The 19683-nt window shown below is 37.1% G+C and overlaps 1 protein-coding gene across 3 annotated transcripts in view; it reads right to left on the bottom strand.

Annotated features, from left to right (window-relative positions):
* The window catches only part of c8b (complement C8 beta chain), a 37131-nt gene that overhangs the window by 14797 nt on the left and 2651 nt on the right, over positions 1-19683 (bottom strand). The window contains exons 1-5 of one of the 3 annotated variants that reach the window (XM_062979583.1): positions 18218-18404; positions 12207-12363; positions 6858-6996; positions 4004-4145; positions 2709-2841 (exon numbers count right to left, since the gene is read on the bottom strand). In XM_062979583.1, the coding sequence (XP_062835653.1) occupies positions 2709-2841; positions 4004-4145; positions 6858-6996; positions 12207-12363; positions 18218-18345 (699 nt within the window). In that variant the 5' untranslated portion in view covers positions 18346-18404. Of the gene's footprint in view, positions 1-2708; positions 2842-4003; positions 4146-6857; positions 6997-12206; positions 12364-18217; positions 18405-19683 lie in introns of those variants that run through there. The other 2 variants (XM_003220174.4, XM_008109382.3) reach the window with 2 other exon arrangements.

Genomic DNA, 19683 nt, shown 5'->3' with positions numbered 1-19683 from the left:
CAAGCACCATTGATCTCCATCATTCAGGAGGGTTGGCTATTAAGGTGGTTTTCAGAGGCATTTGTAGTTGTGGCATCGTTGAAAATTGGATGACATGGCATTCAAAGTCTAGCTTGCAACATTCTAACTGCCTAACAGGATGCTAGAGAAATATGTTATAACTTTGAGGATGAGAATGATAGTAAAAGCAAAAATAGTGACTCAGGACCTCATCACATGGAGGTCAAGAAGCTGGGGGACAGCGGGGAAAACCGTGGAACAGCATAACACTGTGTTCCTTTACTGTCACAGGATCCCTTCCCATAATGTTTCCCCTTGTCTTTGACTTCTTTCTGCTTCCTCCCCAGCTTTTTCTATAAATAATGCAGAGAAGGAGATCCCAGTAAGTCGATGTACCTGACTCCTCTGGGATCCACTTCTCTGTGCTACTGACATGCTGCCAGCATGGAGCCCAACAGAGCCCCGCTGGAAGTGTCCTTGTGTTATCTGATGGGCTCCCGAGTTCTCCGTGCTAGCAGCGTGCCAGTAGGTCAGAGAAGATGCTTCTCAACTTCCATGTGATGAGGTCGTAAATGCTGTTAACATTTTCATTCGTGTCACCATGCTATCTATGAAATATAGGTAAACTAAAGAATTAAGTGCATCTTTTGACAATATATTTTAAATGATAAAAGAAAACTATACTATATATTCATGTATTAGGCTTAAATTTTAGTCAGATAATCATTTGGGTCAGCTTAATCATGGATGAATGTGAGTAGCATATTCTTATCAAAAAAGGAACCATACTCTTATAAAAAAAACATACTCTTATCAAAAAAGGAACCCCTTCTCTGAACAGTGTGGTGAAAGGCAAGAGGGTAATTGGTCCTAAGAGAACTTAAATAAGCACTAATGCCTTTTATACAGACTGGACAGGAGAATAGTAGTGCTGCTTGCTAGGTGTACCTGATTCCCTGATGCAGCATTGCTGCTTTCCCCTCTGCATAATCACATCAAAACCTACAATTCATGAGGTTGGCTCCAAAACCTGCCCTCAACTTACACATGAGGTCAATTTAAACATGAATATATATGGCAAGTTAACTCTAATCTGGTTGAAATTTGCAGGATGTCTGTTACATTACTTTGGGAACTGTTAAAGATTTCAGATACATTTGTGCATGTGGAATTATTATTATTATTATTGACACAAAGACATTGTATGACACAGCAAACAAGATAGATATGCTGGATTTCGCATCACAAAATCACAAGTTGAACACTTCCCAAGTGTTTAGGACTGTGTGATGTATTTTTGGATGATGCGAACACATCCCACTAGGGTGGCTTTTTGCAGTTGGCATATCGTAATTTTGTCAATGTCTATTGTTTCCAAATGCTGGCTGAGATCTTTAAGCCAGGCACCCAATGTGCCGATCACCACCAGGACCACCTATACTGCTTTCTGCCAGAGTCTTTGAAGTTCAATCTTGAGGTCCTGATAGCGGCTGAGTTTTTCCTGTTGTTTTTTGTCAATGCGATTGTCACCTGATATGGTGACAACAATAATCCAAACCTTTACAACCGTGAGGTCTGGTGTGTTGTGTTCCAGAACTTTGTCTGTCTGGATTAGGAAGTCCCATAGTATCTTTGTGTGTTCATTTTCCACGACCTTTGCAGGTTTGTGATCCCACCAGTTCTTTACTGCTGGGAGGTGGTACTTGAGGCATAAGTTCCAATAAATCATTTGGGCCACATAATAGTGCCTCTGTTTGTAGTCTGTGCAATTTTCTTACAGCAGCTGAGGATATGATCCATGGTTTTGTCGGCTTCTTTGCACAGTCTGCATTTTGGGTCATCAGCTGATTTTTCGATCTTGGCCTTAATTGCATTTGTTCTGATGGCTTGCTCCTGGGCTGCAAGGATCAGGCCTTCTGTCTCCTTTTTCAGTGTCCCATTCGTGAGCCATAGCCAGGTCTTCTCCTTATCAGCTTTTCCTTCAATTTTGTCAAGGAACTTTCCATGCAATGTTTTGTTGTGCCAGCTGTCAGCTCTAGTTTGTAGTGCGGTTTTCTTGTACTTGTTTTTTGTCTGCTGTGCTTTGAGGAGTTTCTGATTTTTGATTATTATTATTATTATTATTATTATTATTATTATTATTATTATTATTTCAACCCACATTTATCTTGATTGAGAAACAAAGCAGCTCACAACATATAAAAATTTCAACTTAAAATCCACAACATACAAATATTAAAATGGAATTAAACCAACCACTCAATTAAAACATGAAACAATTAAAAGCTTGCTCATATAAAATAGCATTCTTGGTATCTATGTTGAAAAAAATTACTTGTGAAGAGGCAAAGCAGGGCACAAACAAAGTATGAAACATATAGATATAAAATACATAAGGGTAAGATAAAAATGTCACTGTAATTTATTTATTTATTTATTTACAGTATTTATATTTCACCCTTCTCACCCCGAAGGGGACTCAGGGTGGATCACATTGCACATATAAGGCAAACATTCAATGCCATAACATAGAACAGAGACAGATGCAGGCACAGGCGGGCCTCGAACTCATGACCTCTTGGTCAGAATGATTTGTTGCAGCTGGCTGCTAACCAGCCTGCGCTACAGCCCAGCACATAATAAATGATGTAACATGTCAGTAATGTCACAAATCTGAATGAAAAAAAAAACAGATATTTGATAAATACCTCAGCCAGATAGCTTTCTACATTGAATGGTTTCCTGAAATTGGTGCCTGCAATGTTCTGTGGTGAACAGGCACCAGCATAGTATTTGTGGTCAAGAACTAAGCCTTCCAGATGATTTGTGAAAATATTTAATCTGGAAAGAAGAGAGATGGTTAAAGCCATGACATTTACATATTCATTAGTAAATTCTATTCAACATTAGATTTTCTTTGTTTTGCTTTCATTGGTAATACAATTGGAGAAAATCTTATACAGGTAGTCCCTGAATTACAAATGTCCCATTTACAAACAACTCATAATTAAGAATGGGGGTGAGACAACAGAAAGTGAGAGAAATCTATGCCTCAGAAGGAAAATTCACTACTGGAAAAGTTATTATGGGAAAAAGGTGTCTCCACTGAAGCTTCATCACCAATCCTTGTTCCTATGACAAGCAAAAAAATATTCAAAATCCAATTGTCACAGGGACAGAAAGTGAGATGAAATTTTCTGAAATAGGGACACACAGCAAGACAAACATAATGCGGGTGTTAACCCTTCCTTATGCTATCCAAAACACTCTATCTTTCTCTTTCTCTTTCTCTTTTTCTCTCTCTCTTTCTCTCTCTCTCCCTCTTCCTCTCTATATCTATATCTATACCTATACCTATATATCTATGGCTGGAGCTACACTTTAAAAATGTACCTCTTTGAACTTACAAAGAATTTCAACTTTGGAACAAACATACAGGACTTATCTTGTTGCCTGTACTTTTATATTTATGAAATTATCTTCATCGCTTCCCCCCCCTCCTGTTGGTTTTTATATAACTGGGTTAACAAGTCTCTCACAACACATTAGATTAAAATTCCTCCATAAAATGATTTATTAAGAAATAAATAAGCTTCCATTTAAGAACACAATGAAAATCACTAAGGAGACCCATTAAACTGATATTATGGAGCAATTTCTTTTTCAAAGACATAGGAAAGATAGTTCTATGATTGTTTAATGTTATTTCTTACAATCATCACCCTTGTAACATAAAAAGCAATAACATCTTCAGAGTTAGATGTCAACGGAGTACAAAATGGCACCAAATTCAGACTCATGCTAGTTGATGACTTCTCAGGATGTTCTCATTTGTTCCCTCCACGTCACCCCAAAATTATTCTAGAGCTATTCTTCAGAAAAATGTGAAGATTAGCCTTTCTTCAAATAGCTTCACATTTGCACAAACATTTCTTAATATGTATGAAGAGTTCCAATTACTAAAGCTAGGTGAATCTTATTTGTATTCTGCAGAATAATTTACCCGCTTGCTAGCATCTGTATTCCCCAGTATTGTTCTATGGGCTGGCTGCATCTCTTAAACACTTTCTTGCAATTTTTTTCATCTGACTGATCCCCACAGTCATTATCTCCATTGCAAAGTAGCCTCCGATGAATACATCTTCCTACAACGCAGAATGGAAATGCACTGATTAATTGTTAATCTGATATTACCGTTTAGGTTAATAAGTGCAATTTTATGCCTCTGCCCCCCATAAAACATACCGACACAATTTATATCAGCCTGTTATTCAAAAGTTTTCGTATCTCTGCGTTATATAACTTACCATACTTGATTGATTAGGAGAAATCTACAGCATGTTGCATTTTGGTAATATCCCTTTAAGACTGTCACCATTTATAATTTGATCATTTATGAACTGGATTGCATTTCACAGGAGAGACAAGTCATAAAACAAAAGGAACTGAGAAAACTGAAAAGATGAAAATGAAATGCAACAAATATGCAATCTACCATTGTTGATGCATTCTAGAATTCTCACTACTTATAGATTTTATCTTTGTTTTGAAAGTACAATGTTTCAGTACTTCTTTGCTACTCACTCATGTTTCAAATACCAGGTCTTTTTTTCCTTTTGACATTCCATATGCATTAATCAACATTAATTTACATTTAATTGTTAATCCCACTAAAATGCAAGCATTGAATCAATAGAATTTACAAGACTACAGATTTATCAAATCCTCATTAGATCTATTCTACATTGGCTCTATAATGGTTCTGCTCTAGTTACTGTTAGCATTCACAATCTTATAGTCTGTGTAAGCTTATCTGTTCTACGCATCACCAAAGCAATAACTAAAGAACTAGTCTGCAAAATATTGCCATGGCACAAAAATTGAAAAAAAGTTTTCTAGTTGCAAAAACTGATTTTTTTTATGAATTTTGATTGCTGCAGCTATGTATTTTTAAATACTCTTTTGAGATGTATGGCTAAATGTGTTACTACTATAATGATCAACAATAACTTGAGAAGCTAGATCTCCTTGCTGCAGTTGATATCCCTGGTCAGATAGAAATTATCGGTAGTTTGCATTAAAAACATTTATTCAGCAATTTAATGGATTACATTTTTAAACTAAACCCTAGATAAACTGTATTTGTAAAAATAACAAATACCAAAAAGCCAAAAAGAAAAATATCTCCCTATTATACTTTTAACTAAATGAGCGACTGCAAAATGGAATGCAGAAACAGACTGGGTCTAATTTAATCCCATTAATAGCCATACCCAATGTGTGAGACAATGGTTGCCATCCTGTTAATTACATACCAATGAATAAATTAAATGTATGTCTGCATAAATTAACTTTCTGATCAATATGGATGTTAGTATTTGCTTCTCCCCTCCATGCTGCTTCAGCAGGGATGGACTGGGGAAGTATCTGGCTGTATCCCTCTCTGCTGAGGTCTACTTTCAGAGGTTTCAACAAGTGTTGTAATAATTTCATATCTGGCTACAGGGGCATATTTAGATTCTTCTTAATTCCACACTGCTTTCACCAGGCATGAAATGGTTATGAAGGAGGGGCTGCATCAATTCCCTAGTAAATCTATCTGTAGCCCAATTCTGCATATGGAACCGCTAACCTACTCTGGAGCACACACAATTGTAATCAATCAATATTTTGTTCTGTGTTGGTCTTGTACAATGATTCCATAAGGAAAGATAAGAACAAATAAATGGCTCTCTGTGTGCACGCAGACACACATGTGCTTCTTCCAAACAGATGATTCATGGTTTCAGAAATATCAATCATTGTGGGTGCATGCTGTTGCTTGTCTCTCCAATTTAAGTTCATGACAAGATTTATTTTAAGATCTTTTTGTTGATCCCCACCATGCGAAACATGGTTTGAATCTATTGTTTGTGCCAGCTAGAGAAGATCAATGGGATTTACTAATATGCTGATTCACCATTCAACAATAGATTTAATGGATTTAGCTCTAGATGGGTAATTAACCAATATAATCTGGCCATCATTAGTTTTCAATTGAGACACCATACAGTCCAATCTACCATAGCTTAAGCAGGCCAGAATCACGATGTTCCTGCATTTATTTAAGGCCAAATTCAATTTGATAGAAAGAAATAGAATCATAGTATCATAGAGTTGGAAGGGATCACAAGGGACATTCAGTCCAACCCCCTGCCATACAGGAAAAACACAATTAAAGTACCCCTGAACAACGTCCATCCAGCCTCTGTTTAAAAGCCTTCAAAGAAGCAGCTTTCACCACACTCCGAGGCAGTGAGTTCCACTGTTAAACAGCTCTCATGATCAGGAAGTTCTTCCTAATGTCCTTTTCAGTAATTTGAACTCATTGCTCTGAGAAAACAAATCTGCTCCCTCTTCCTTATGACATCCTTTCAAATATTTTAACATGACTATCATGTCTCCTCTCAACCTTCCCTTCTGTATTCTAAACATACTCAGCTCTTTAAGCTGTTCCTCACAGGGCACCGTTTCCAGACCTTCGATCATTTTAGTCACCCTTCTCTGGACATGTTCCAGCTTGTCAATATTCCTCTTAAATTGTGGTGCCCAGAATTGGACACAGTATTCCAGGTGAGATCTGACCAAAGCAGAATACTTCCACTACTTCCCTTGTTCTAGATACTATACTCCTTTTGATGCAGCCCAAAATCCCATTGGCTTTTTTAGCTGCTGCATCACATTGTTGGCTCATGTTCAACTGGTTGTGTACTAAGACTCCACATGGACAGGTGTCGATCCAGACATCACCCATCCTGTATCTGAGCATTTCAGTGTTGGTTTCAAATAAAATGAAGCTATTCACTTTATTTACTAACCTGTTTCACACACAAAGCCTTCACATCTAACAGTGTTTCTGCAAGGTCTACTTGCAACACAGTCTTCAGTTTCTTTGTCAGCATAATCACATCTGTCACCGCCAAACTGAGAAGGTTGTTCTACACGGGAAAATCTGTACTGTAACAGAAAAGTTATTATTAATTCCTGATCTCCTAAATTAAAATGCATGCAAATTATTTTTTAAAAATGCATGTATCCTGAGTTGGTACAGATCTCTTCTATTGAAAGTACTTAACATCTATGAGAAATGTCAGGTTACCTCTATTCCATCCATAATTTTAAAATGTAACGTGAAGGTAGCATTCATCACATCACATTTAAGATAGAAATGTGAGTTCATAATATTTTCTTGTGGCAGTGGGATGGGATAAGCAGATTCTAAGAAAGTATATGTTTGCCAAATCTGAAAAGGTCTCATCAAATTTTAAGGAAATCCCATACACAACCATTTGTTCCATTCCAGCTCTAAGCAGTGTTCTGCCTGAATTTTTGCATTGGTTTAAAATTGGCCAGCCTGTAATCCAGAGAAACCATAAGCTTCCAAATTTGGCTAGACCAGCAGAACCATCTGGTCCATGTGGATGGAAGGATGTGGTATTTTAGGCCTTCTGAGTCCAGGGAATAAAGTAATAACATCACGTCTAAAACACCAAGGGAAGGGATAAAGTGAAGAACAGTGTTAGAAAGTGTGGGACAGTGGAGGGAATCGTCAGGTTCTGTTCTGTCGCATCGGGGTCCACCTTCTTTCTTCCCACATTGTTTTCCCATCTTTCCCTGCTTCCTTTTTGTCTCCTCTGCACTCTTCAATAAGGAGTTAGGCAAACACTTTATTCCTCTGGGCCCCATTTCTCTCCTGGGTTAAGGCATCAAATTTAAGAAACCACTCTTTCTGGGATCCTTTCTCCTGATATCTTTCAATAACACCTAGGTTTAAGGTATCAAACTTAAGAAACCACAGTTTCCGGGATCCTTTCTCCTAATATCCTTCAATCACACCTGGGTTTAAGGCATCAGATTTAAGAAACCATTCTTTCTGGGATCCTTTCTCCTAATATCCTTCAGTAACATCTGGGTTTAAGGCACCAGACTTAAGTAACCACCTTTTCTGGCACCGTTTCTCGTCAGATCTTTCAATACACCTGGGTTAAGGCATCAGACTTAAGGAACCACAATTTCTGGCATCGGGTATCATTTCTTCTCAACACCCTTTCAATGAATCTGTGTTAAGGCACCCTTTTAAAACACTTATTTCAATGGGAACCACACCACCTGAAGGAGCATTAGCCATTCTTAAAAAAAGACTTACCTCCTCATTTTATGGCGGCTTGAGAAATGGCAAGAAGATACCTTTACCCCACATTTGAAGCTTGTGTTGTGTGAAGGGCACCATTGTTAGCAGTTTCTTAAGTGTGTAGAAAGTAAACTCTTACTTATTGCTATTTGAGTCAAAATCAAGGCAAGCGATACAGAGCTATGAGTGGCATTAGATCACCAGTGAACTGGAGCACATTCTGTCTTTTTCAGAAGCCAGCTCACAACAGAAACCTAGAGGGCCAGCTTGGCTAAAATACCTTCTGTTCTGATTGGCTCAACAGGTAGGGCTCACAGGGAAACACCGTGTGGGCACACGGCTGGTTCTCCGTGATCCACGTGTAGCCAAATGAAGCCAAAAGTAGCTGTAGTCGGAAACTACATGGTATGTTGTGGCCGGAAAAAATGGTAGTGGTACCGAAAGAGCTGTATTGAAAAACAAATCTGTGCACAACCCTACTGAGTACTCAACAAAATGTCAGATATACTAAACCAATGCCTTCCAAAATCTTCCACCTTGAGTTACAGCAGGTATATTCAATATAGGAAAGCTGTTTTCGATCCTAAATCATGTGTACCACTTATCATTGCCTTATTATGGTATTAGGGATCAGCAAATGGACCACGTAACTTTTTCCTGTGATATCATCCATACTGGCTATACTGATCCCCCACTTCTAACAGGTGAGATATGGGATCTCTAAACACAATGTACCATAGGCACATTTATACCTTGGTAAATAAAGTAAATGTGCTTGTTGGCATCACTTCTTTAACAGAAAATCTGGTACCAGCATCAGAAAAACCATGGATAGAAAGGGATGGGTTTCTGCACACAAAGAGCATTTTTATATGCAGACATTTTGTTCAAAACAAGCAATATGCATATATGAAAAGAACTGGGTCAAGTAAGCTTTGCATAAGTAAGCTTTCATCAGTCCATGTTTCTTACATTTTCTTTTTGGTGGTCAATATTATAAAATTTATGCTTTTGTAACATGTTGAGAGTTAACTGGGACATATTTATCTGCTTGTCTCATGAATTGGTTAACCAGATACCTTCATGAGTAAACCAGTTTTTTAACCTGAAACATTTTGGGAGGGGGTTGGACCCTTAACCTCCCTGACTACAGGCCTCCTCACATGACTCCAGTAGAATCATCTAAGGTAGAGTCCCACTCTTTCTCAGCTGAAGCTTTATTTTATTGTTTATTGCTGATAAAGGGATGTAAATAGACATTGATCATCTGTGTTTCCTCCACTCTCCTGCATCATTCTCTCAGTATCAATGCTGTAAGTCAAGAATATGGTGGTTGGACTAGGAGGTGCTTCTTAACTCTGAAACAAAGGTAGTTACATAACTAATATATCTACGATATCAGCTTATGTTCGCATGAATTAGGGTTCCGCTCCTATATTCCCAATGTACCATAAATGAGAGTAAGTGGAAAACAGGGGAAAAAACTTTGGATCATTGTGTTGTCTTGTGTTTCCTGAGACATTATATAATGCTGAACCCAAATTGAGTTCCATAGAATCAGGATAAACAAACAGGCATAACATTTTTATATATATATATATATATATATATATATATATATATATATATATATATAGGATCTTTATTTGAACTTTAATGAAATCTCACAAGATTGAATTGTATGACTGAAAAAAATGGGATCATAACATTGCTATGGAATATGAGCCAATTCTGTGAGGTATATCTATATTGTATTGTATATCTAGTAGTGAAACCTCTGACACCAGTTGGCTGAGCTAGTATGTTGACATGGAATGTGGCTGTTCACAGGATAAGGCTGTCAAAATGCTTGTAATTCAACTTCTAAGGGAAGGGAATGTTGTTATTTTGACAGGGATTAGAACATCAGACATTTTCTTTGTGAGGCAGGCTGAAGATTAGAAAAAAGGTGTCAGAAGGTGTGGAAACTAAAGGGGCTAAAGGTTCCAAAGGCAATGAAGATGTTTTTAGGTGCTATTTGGATGGGATACTGTCAACAAATGTCAGGTTCTGTAGGTTATATGTCAGAGGAAGAAAGTGGGAAACCACCTCTGAGTATTCCTTACTAAGACATTCCTCTGGAATTCAGGGGACCACCATAAATTGGAAGGCACATACATAGAATTAAAGCAGTAGACTAAGTGGACTAAATATACTTGGCATAAAATATATGATGGCTTGAAGAAAACATGAGAGGAGTCATGAAGGTTTCTATTTGTTGCTCGTATTATTGATTTGATGAAATTCTCCTTTAAAAAAAGAACTGAGGGTAAAAAAGAAAAGTCAGATAAAGATTAAAAACAGTACTTTTGTTGCACATTTCTGCACAAACACTCTTTAAAGTGCCTTGCAAAGATAATTTAGATTTATAGACTGAGTAAGTAATTTATGATGCCAACTGATGCCAAGTAAAATCAGCTTGTAGAACTCCGGACTCCCAGTGATCTTACATTTGCCTGCTCACTGCTACTCAATTTTATTATGCTTATCCAACAAAAGCTGTTCCTGGTTCTGAAGCTCTATATCCCTTCTTGGATGCCCAATACTGTACATTAGATTGTCTCCATCCTCCAGTTAGACAGAAAACAAATAAAAACAAGACAGATATCGGTGCAAGAGAGAATAGCCAAGCAACTGGACAATATAAAGAAAAAAGGTTAAAATAAAACATGGGCAGGAGAACCTGTGGTCCTCCAGATATTTCTGTTCACATTTATTCCAGTCAGCCTGTTCACCCTGTTCACATTTATTCCAGTCAGCCTGCCTAGTGGCCTGGGTGGTTAGAGTTTCTTGTCACTAACAGTGAGAGGACCACTTTTCATCACTCTTGAACTCCATTTATTTATTTATCATGTCAGAAGCGAGCCAAAGGTACAAGTTGTAATGTATTTGAAAACACAAAGTTAAAAAAACTTGGCATTATACTAAACATTTTTTGACCAGTAGCTGGCCACTTGGAGTGCCTCTGGTGTTGCTATGAGAAGGTCCTCCATAGTGCATGTGGCAGGGATCAGACTGCATGGTAGTAGGTGGTCTGTGGTTTGCTCTTCTCTACACTCGCATGTTGTGAACTCCACTTTGTAGCCCCATTTCTTAAGGTTGGCTCTGCATCTTGTGGTGCCGGAGCGCAGCCTGTTCAGCACCTTCCAAGTTGCCCAGTCTTCTATATGACCAGAAAGGAGTCTCTCATCCAGCATCAGCCACTGACTGAGGTTCTGGGTTTTAGCTTGCCACTTTTGGACTCGTGCTTGCAGAGATGTTCTTGTGAGTATCTCTGTAGAACTCAGAAAACTATTTCTTGATTTAAAGCATTGGTGTGCTGGCTGATAGCTGAACAGGGTATGGGCCAGGGATGTCACTGCCTTGATCCTTTCGTTGCTGGCTGCTATTTCCCAGCAGATGTCAGGTGGTGCAATGCTGGCTAAACAGTATAATTTCTCCAGTGGTGTGGGGCGTAGACTTCCTGTGATAATACGGCATGTGTCATTAAGAGCCACATCCACTGTTTTAATGTGGTGAGATGTATTCCACACTGGGCATGCGTATTCAGCAGCAGAGAAGCAAAGCGCCAAGGGTAGATGTCTTCATTGTGTTTGGTTGTGATCCCCAGGTTGTGCTTGTCAGCTTTTGTACAATGTTATTTCTAGCACCCACTTTTTGCTTGATAGTTAAGCAGTGTTTCTTGTAAGTACAGTCCAGGGTAATTACCAGGTATTTTTGTGTGCTGCAATGCTCCAGTGGGATTCCTTCCCAGGTAATCCTCAGAGCTCAAGATGCCTGTCTGTTCTTAAGATGAAAAGCACACATTTGCATTTTAGATAGATTAGGAATCAGTTGTAATAGGCAGTAAAAGCACCTAAAGCTTTGGAGAGCTTCTGTTCAACCATTTCAAAGCTCCCTGCTTGGCGGAGATGGCACGATTGATTTGAACTAGTTAACTTGTTCTTTGTAAGCAGGATTCTAATTCCTAACAAACACAAATCACATATAAACTTACCCTTTTTTTCTGGCAAGGATCACACATACTCCATGAGGACCAACTGGAAAGGGTACAATCAATTTGCTCTGGTGGATTGTTTGGAGATCGGCGCCATCTCTCTTTGGCCACATTGACATCAGCTCCATTTAGTTGAAAGGAAAGCTCTACTTCTCCACTATATTTTAATGAGGAAAATTGAGTTGTCAAACCAAAGTTCAGAAGTTTTGGCATTTTATTTGCTACTAAGGTCATCCACCTCAAAGATAATAACTGCTGTAATTACTAGTACATACTGAAATAATTGTACGATTATGAAATATGCATGGAAAATGCTATTAAACAGAGATTTCCTTTCCTTTCCTCCTACTATAAGAATACATTAGTTTCAAGACAGAAAATTTTAAAGAGTGGGCCAGGAGTTCTGTATAGTACTAGGAATTTTTAAAACCTTTCTCCCCATATTTTCATCTTTTAATAATTGTAATATTTTATTTTATTTTAATATTTATGTTTTGTTAGCTTTTAAATTGTATATTTTTATTATTGAAAGCCACTTTGGGTTCAGGTTCAGGGAGAAAAGCAGGGTACAGCTTATGATGATAAGTATGTACTTCCTGAAATGATGCAACATAGACACAAAAAATCACTCAGTGGAAACCCATATGTGGTGGAGGAAACCCTCCACCAGAAATGATTCTAAAATGAATTTCAGTTGTTATCAAAGAAAATAGTAATCTAAAACATAGAAACCTCACTGCCTTTCTTCTGAGCACAAACTGAAATAACTGCCTGCTGAAAAAAGTATGTTTGGAATATATCGTTGTTTGAAAAATCTTCGTACAATACCAATAAGAGTAATGGATACAAGAAACTACACTTTTTATGAGGCCTAGTCACTTTTTATTGATATACTACTACCAAATTTACATTTGCACCGACTACTATTAGAATATTCTGCCAAATGGAGTAATGTTTTCTCTTTGGCCCCAACCACATCATAAAAGGCTTCCCAAGAGAACTTTGTGCTCATTCAAAATGGAAAAAGCCAAGAACACCCTGCCAACTATTTCACTAGAATAACTTGTCAAATGTCCCATCATGCACACTTCTCTGTTAACTCATATTCTGAGTCTGATGAGCTTTTCCTGTTGTTTGCATAAGAAAATAAAAATATGGGAAAATATCAATGAATTATAATTGTATGTGAAATATAAGTATGATTAGTTTAAGACTAGCTGTAGAGTGTAAGCATGAAGAGATAGAACACATCAAGAGTGTTATAGAATAGTAAAAGAGAAAGCCTGAAGAATATCTGGGAGGTAGATCGATGTGAAGGAACAGTCTTCCCAGGCGATAGCATTATGGATAACCCATTACTGTACATGAATCGTTGTTATGTAAGTTGTTCAAAAGAATAGTAAGCCTGACTGCTAATAAGGAATTGGAAGCAGGAACAGGCAATGCAGATAACGTTTACCCATCTCCTCAAATAATGTTTCTGACTTTATTTTCCAATATGGAAGCCAACAGCTGTTGGTCAACCTTTTAGGAATTAGTCAAATGATGTAGTTGAGAACAACTTAAAATAAAGTAATATGAATACATTTTAATCACTTTTTAAGGATTCTGTTTATTTTAAATACATTAATATTGGATTCTAATTTAATGTTTGTATATTTTTAGTTTTTAAATTGTATTGCATTGGTTGTGCTGTAAGCCGCTTTGAGTATCTTTTGTAGAGAGAGAAAGCAGGGTATAAATAATAATAATAATAATAATAATAATAATAATAATAATATAATTTGTTGTTAGAATAGGCAACCACTGTTCTTGAGACAGCCTCCAAATACATCCATGAATATATATTTTATATAACAGACATTTCCTCCTTCCTCATTGTCACTCAATTCTCTAGTAATTCATGTAAAAAACTAGATGTCAGATAAGATTACATATATATTGTTGCTCATGAATGTACTGTTGTTTGTACAATTGAGTCATGCTTATTCTAGTAAAGAGGGAAAGGAAGGAAACATGTTGGGGTACTGGCCATTCTGGGGCATATTTTCTAATGAAATATTACAGTAGAGTCCTCATAAGTCTTTTAATTCATTTAAAATTCATTCATTCATTTAAGAGATGATGATGATGATGATGATGATGATGATACAAAATTATTACCAGCCTCTCCCTGCAGCTCGAGGTTGGATATATCATTAAAACAAGATATAAACACTATTTATTTTTATTTATTGTACTGTTCATTGTGTTCTGAAGTGTTGTTTTTATATGCTATTTATTTTGTATTGTTTTGGGCATGGCCCCATGTAAGCCGCCCCGAGTCCCCGTTGGGGAGATGGTGGCGGGGTATAAATAAAGTATTATTATTATTATTATTATTATTATTATTATTATTATTATTATTATTATTCAAGGTATAAACACTATTAAAAGACATGCAACAAGATACACAGAGTTAAAATACAAGTTAAAATCCACTGATAAAATGCAGATTAAAATTCACAACTTGACATTGACCAGATGGGTGCTCGATTGCATCTTAAATTCTGAGAGCTGATCTAGCTGTCAGAGCTCTTTTGGCAGGTCATTCCACAGTCTTGGGGAAGCTGATGAAAAGGTCCTTGAGCTGAAGGTGTCTGGAATAGATGCCCCCAGAGGAACTAAGTTCAGGGTGGATTGCACAGGAAAAGATGATCCTGTAGGTAACCTGGACCCAAACCAAGCACCTAATTACACACTTTGAAGGATTCTAGTCATGTGCAAATGACACAGGTAGCCAATATCCACATAACCATGTATGGACTACTAAACAATCAGCAGGGCTGGATTAAGCATTAAGCAAATTGAGCACAGGCTCAGGGCATAAAGGGAATGGAGACACCACAGAAATCTTCCATTCTCAGATTTACCATGATGCAAAACTGCAAATAGCACCACTGAACCACATTTCATAAAGGGATTTTGAAATTAGAGAGGTAGGAGATAACTTTTCAACTATAAAGTGGAAATATACAGAAATAAGCATTATTTCCCATCTTACTGTAAGTTTTATTTCATTTTGAAAACATATAATTTTATTTTACAGTTTATTATTGTTTATATCTTGAATTAGATCTATGAACTCAGGGCTTTTAAATCATCCTCAGTCATATGACCCACAATTCCTATTTGCTTGAATGTAATATACTATCAAGTGACTGTTGTAGTACTATATCTCGTTTACTATGTACAATCTATTTTCCAGCAGTCCTAAGGGTATAAAATGATTTTTAATTACTAAACAATGAATTGATTTTTCCCTACTGGAAGCTAATGAAAGTTTCCAATCACTTTGCTTATGATGAGTTCAGAACAGATTCTACATAACCAGGACCAAGAAAACATAGGAAGAATTCTAAGTAAAATATTTGTTTCCAAATAATCAGGGCTAGAACCATACTCTTTTCAACTCTCTTTCTATCACAAGTTCCACTAGTAAAAGGGTGACACTAGTTGATGAGACAAAAGAAAAAGGGAAACCTAAGTGACCACAAAGCATCAGATGTCACAAATGCAGTTGTCTGAACAAGTGAAATAGAATGGTTCTGAGTTTTTTCAAGGAAATGAAAGTTTTATCTACACTAGGATACATAACCCTTTTGTCCCAGGCAGCTGCATCTATAGATAAGTGGTTCTCAACCTGTGGGTGCCCAGGTATTTTGGCCTACAACTCCCAGTAATCCTAGCCAGTTTACTGGAAGTTAAATGCCAAAGCATCTGGGGAACCACAGGTCGAGAACCACTTATCTATAGACTCAGGAATGTAGAGAGGAAATAATCAAGTCATTCCTTTCTTGGCAAGATTTCTTCAGAGTGGATTTGACTTTGCCTTCCATAGAGGTGTGTGAGAAAGTGTAATTTGCCCATAGATCTTTTCATCCTCTTGGAGCTAGGTTAGGTCTCCCAAGAAGCTGGCTTCCTCTTTTAAAGAGGGTGTCACAATTTCCTTTCTCAAATAAGTCTTTGCAGTCTCCTTGATCAAGTCAGGCACCCTCCCCCATTGGATGTAATAAGCAAAGCAAGCCAAGAATCAAGCATGCATATGATTATCCAAAAAAGATCAAGTTCCATGATTACATCCACATGCCTTAGATATAAAAAAATCAGTTGAATATATCTGGCTCTTCCAACAGGCCTTTGGTGAATGATTCTCACCCTCATGGTAGGGTTCGTCCTGGTGATCAATAATATATCTGTTGCACTTTATTCTACTCCTTCAGTTGGAAATAGTTCCTATGTTTATCTCATCTCAAGCCCCTTACCAATAATAATAGTCCCGGGTTACTTACTTCTTTCTCTAGTTTACATTCCTCACTATATGCACTTTCTCCAGCCCAGTTCATTGTTTATGAACTTCCTCAGGTTTTTTTTTATCACACCAGGTTTTATTTCAGTGTGATTTTATTATGTTTATTAATCTGTTTTTATATTGATGTGTTTTATTACTATGTCTGTAAACACTTGGGCTTGGCCCCATGTAAGCTGCCCCGAGTCCCTTCGGGGAGATGGAAGCGGGGTATAAAAATAAAGTTGTTGTTGTTGTTGTTGTTGTTTATTATTATTATTATTATTATTATTATTATTATTATTATTATTATCTGGACTAGATGACATTCTGGATACCTTCATTACTAGAATTATACTAAGTAATGTCAGGTATGAGCACATTAATCTTTTAGGTCAGGTATTTTTGAATAAAATCTTCCAAGTGTCTTGTAAACAGCATGTCATCAGCAGTACAATTAACCCTTTCTCTGAATCAATTGCAATGGATTCCTGAACACATGGAAAGGCTTCACTGAATGACACTGTGGAATGAAGTGGCATTATGAGGAAAATGCTTCTTTACTATCACCCCAATTTAATAGGTATAAAGATGTGCTTGATGCATACATAGTTCTGCTACATGCCCTCAGCTTGAATGTACTATCCAGTTTCTGCAACATAAGGAACATTTTGGGGAAACTGTAATAACAGCTTCCAAGACTGATCAGGACATTGAATCAACGATACTTGGAAAAAAAAAATTCATTAGGACCTTCTAAAATTCATTAGAATCTACTCATCTCCAGTAAAGGACCATTTTAACTGATTTATCCACTCACAGAATGATAAAGCTATTGAAAGTTTAAAATGCAAGAAATTATTTCACTATGAGAAGACAATAGATGCCAACCCAACACCTTCATTTCCTCTTCTACTGAGAAAAGCACATACAGAATGAATCTTGCTGCTTGTGTTGAGCTTACGGCATATTGAGATGCCTCCACATTTATCATGGAGGCCGTAAAATCTTGGACTTCATCATATGTAATGTATACCTGCAAGTTGAGATAATCCAAAACAATCATACTGTGAGTCTCCAGTACTAGATACATGGTCGTTTCCATCAAGTAAGGACTCTAAAGACAAGTGGGTTACATACTAATAGGAACTTATGCTTGTTTGTAATTACATATAGGTGACCTATGATAATGAAAGAAATGTACACATATAGTCACCGTCCCATAGTTCATTTCCCCAACTTGCATCTGAGGCTACACATGCAATTAATATAGTCTTAATCGAGCCCATGCAATGAACCTTAAATAGACGTCAGAAAGAATAGTACGTATTGATGCTCCTTCCTCACTTCTTTAAGTGATCTACACTCCCAATTTATTCTGATGATATCATCCCCCTTTATAGCTTACATTTTAGAGTAACCTTCTTTAAGTAGGCACAAAGGGGAAAATACTGAATACTAGGGCGTCACATATTTTTCTATTCCCAAGCCATTAGGCTTATTGAAATGCACATCACTTTGGAATACAGATATTTCAATTTTCTTTCTTTTTGCTGTTATTATAGAAATAGCTCAAAAAAGAGAGAAGAACTGCATGAAAACAAAAACAGAAGGTTACCACTGAATGTCATTATCTATCATGTCATTGTACAGGTTTTTTGTTTTGAAAACAACATTCTCTTACCTGGAGCAATGCAAATTTAGGGAGCTTATAATTCCATAGATCAGAAATAATCTTGCTGGGCACAAAAGAGACAGCAGAGATGTTTCACTCATGGTTTTAAAGCAATGTGGATAATCTATAGCAAACATCCTTTTCTAATGTTGTTTGCTACAGCATTTGAAAGCTGCTAGGGAAGCAAGGTAAATTAATAGCTAGTGTTTCCACCAGGCAAACAGAAGATAAACCTGCCTCTGACAAACTTAAATCAGATTTTACTGGTATCACAGAGCCTTCTGCTGGGCTACTGGAAAATTGTTGAGGGGAAGTTTGAGAAATAGAGAGCACGGGAACTATTTACAGACTTGTTCTTTAAAATGTCCCTTAAAGTAATTTATGCTGGCCCTGAGCACTTAAAGCAGGAGATAGACACACAATTACCCAAGTGTGAAGGCAATTTAACAAAATGGAACCTATTGTAAGTGAAGCATGCATGTTACATGAGAGTCTCATTAAAGTCTGCATGTACATCTAACTGGATTCCAAATAATATTAAGATTTTACCTGCATTGCTAACAATGAGTACCAGAAAACATATAATGAGTATTGCATACTTTGTGTAAAAAGGTTGGCCTCAAATGTGTGTTCAGACAAAGTTGACATCTACATGGCATGTGTTTAAATATTAGGTTTATAAGATCCTTATACAGGCAGTTCCCAAGTTAAGAAAAGATAGGTTTGTTTTTACGTGCAACTTCAGACAAATATATATAAAGGGGGGAGGGAGGGAAGGGTGAACATTCAGTGTTTATTTTGCAGACTGTTCACATTTCATCTCACTTTCTATCCCTCTGATGATTGGATTTTGAAAAATCTGGCTTGGTGTGGAAACAAGAATTGGTGATAAAAGTTCCAGGGGAGAACAATTTTCCCCATGATAACTCTTCCAGGAGTGAATTTCCCTTCCTAGGCATAGATTTCTTTCACACCCTGTTGCCTTGCCCCTGTTCTTAAATATGAGTCATTTGTATGTCAGATGTTTGTAACTCAGGCACTTCCTCACATGTATGTACTCATTATGTGCAATTCAGACTACATGGCCGTGCTCAGACATGAAGATGAAAGCTTGACTACTTATTATTGCTCTTTGAAACAAGTGATGGAGGAACAATAATTTAAGAGTCAGCATTTACCATGACAAGCAGCTTATTATAGAAAGTGCTCAGGAAAATCAGAATTCTGCCAACTTGTCTCTCAGCAGATGGCTTCACGAATAAAAAAAACCTCTCAGCAACACTAAACTTAACACAAGATGTTTTAGACTGTCCAAAAGTTTTTTTTCTGTTTCTGGTTCCGTTGGTCCTTTGACTAGCAAAGATGGTTTTCTCTGTATCTTGAACTTTGCAATTATCAATTTCACTGTTAATCATTACTAACTTCCTAAGCGTCATTTACTGACAAATGTGTGGATCATTGTTTACACAGAAGGT

The sequence above is a fragment of the Anolis carolinensis genome, chromosome 4 (genome assembly GCF_035594765.1).
Source record: "Anolis carolinensis isolate JA03-04 chromosome 4, rAnoCar3.1.pri, whole genome shotgun sequence".
Lineage (NCBI taxonomy): Eukaryota > Metazoa > Chordata > Lepidosauria > Squamata > Dactyloidae > Anolis > Anolis carolinensis.
The sequence above is the reverse complement of the archived record's forward strand: the minus strand, read 5'-3'. Positions and strand labels throughout refer to the sequence as shown.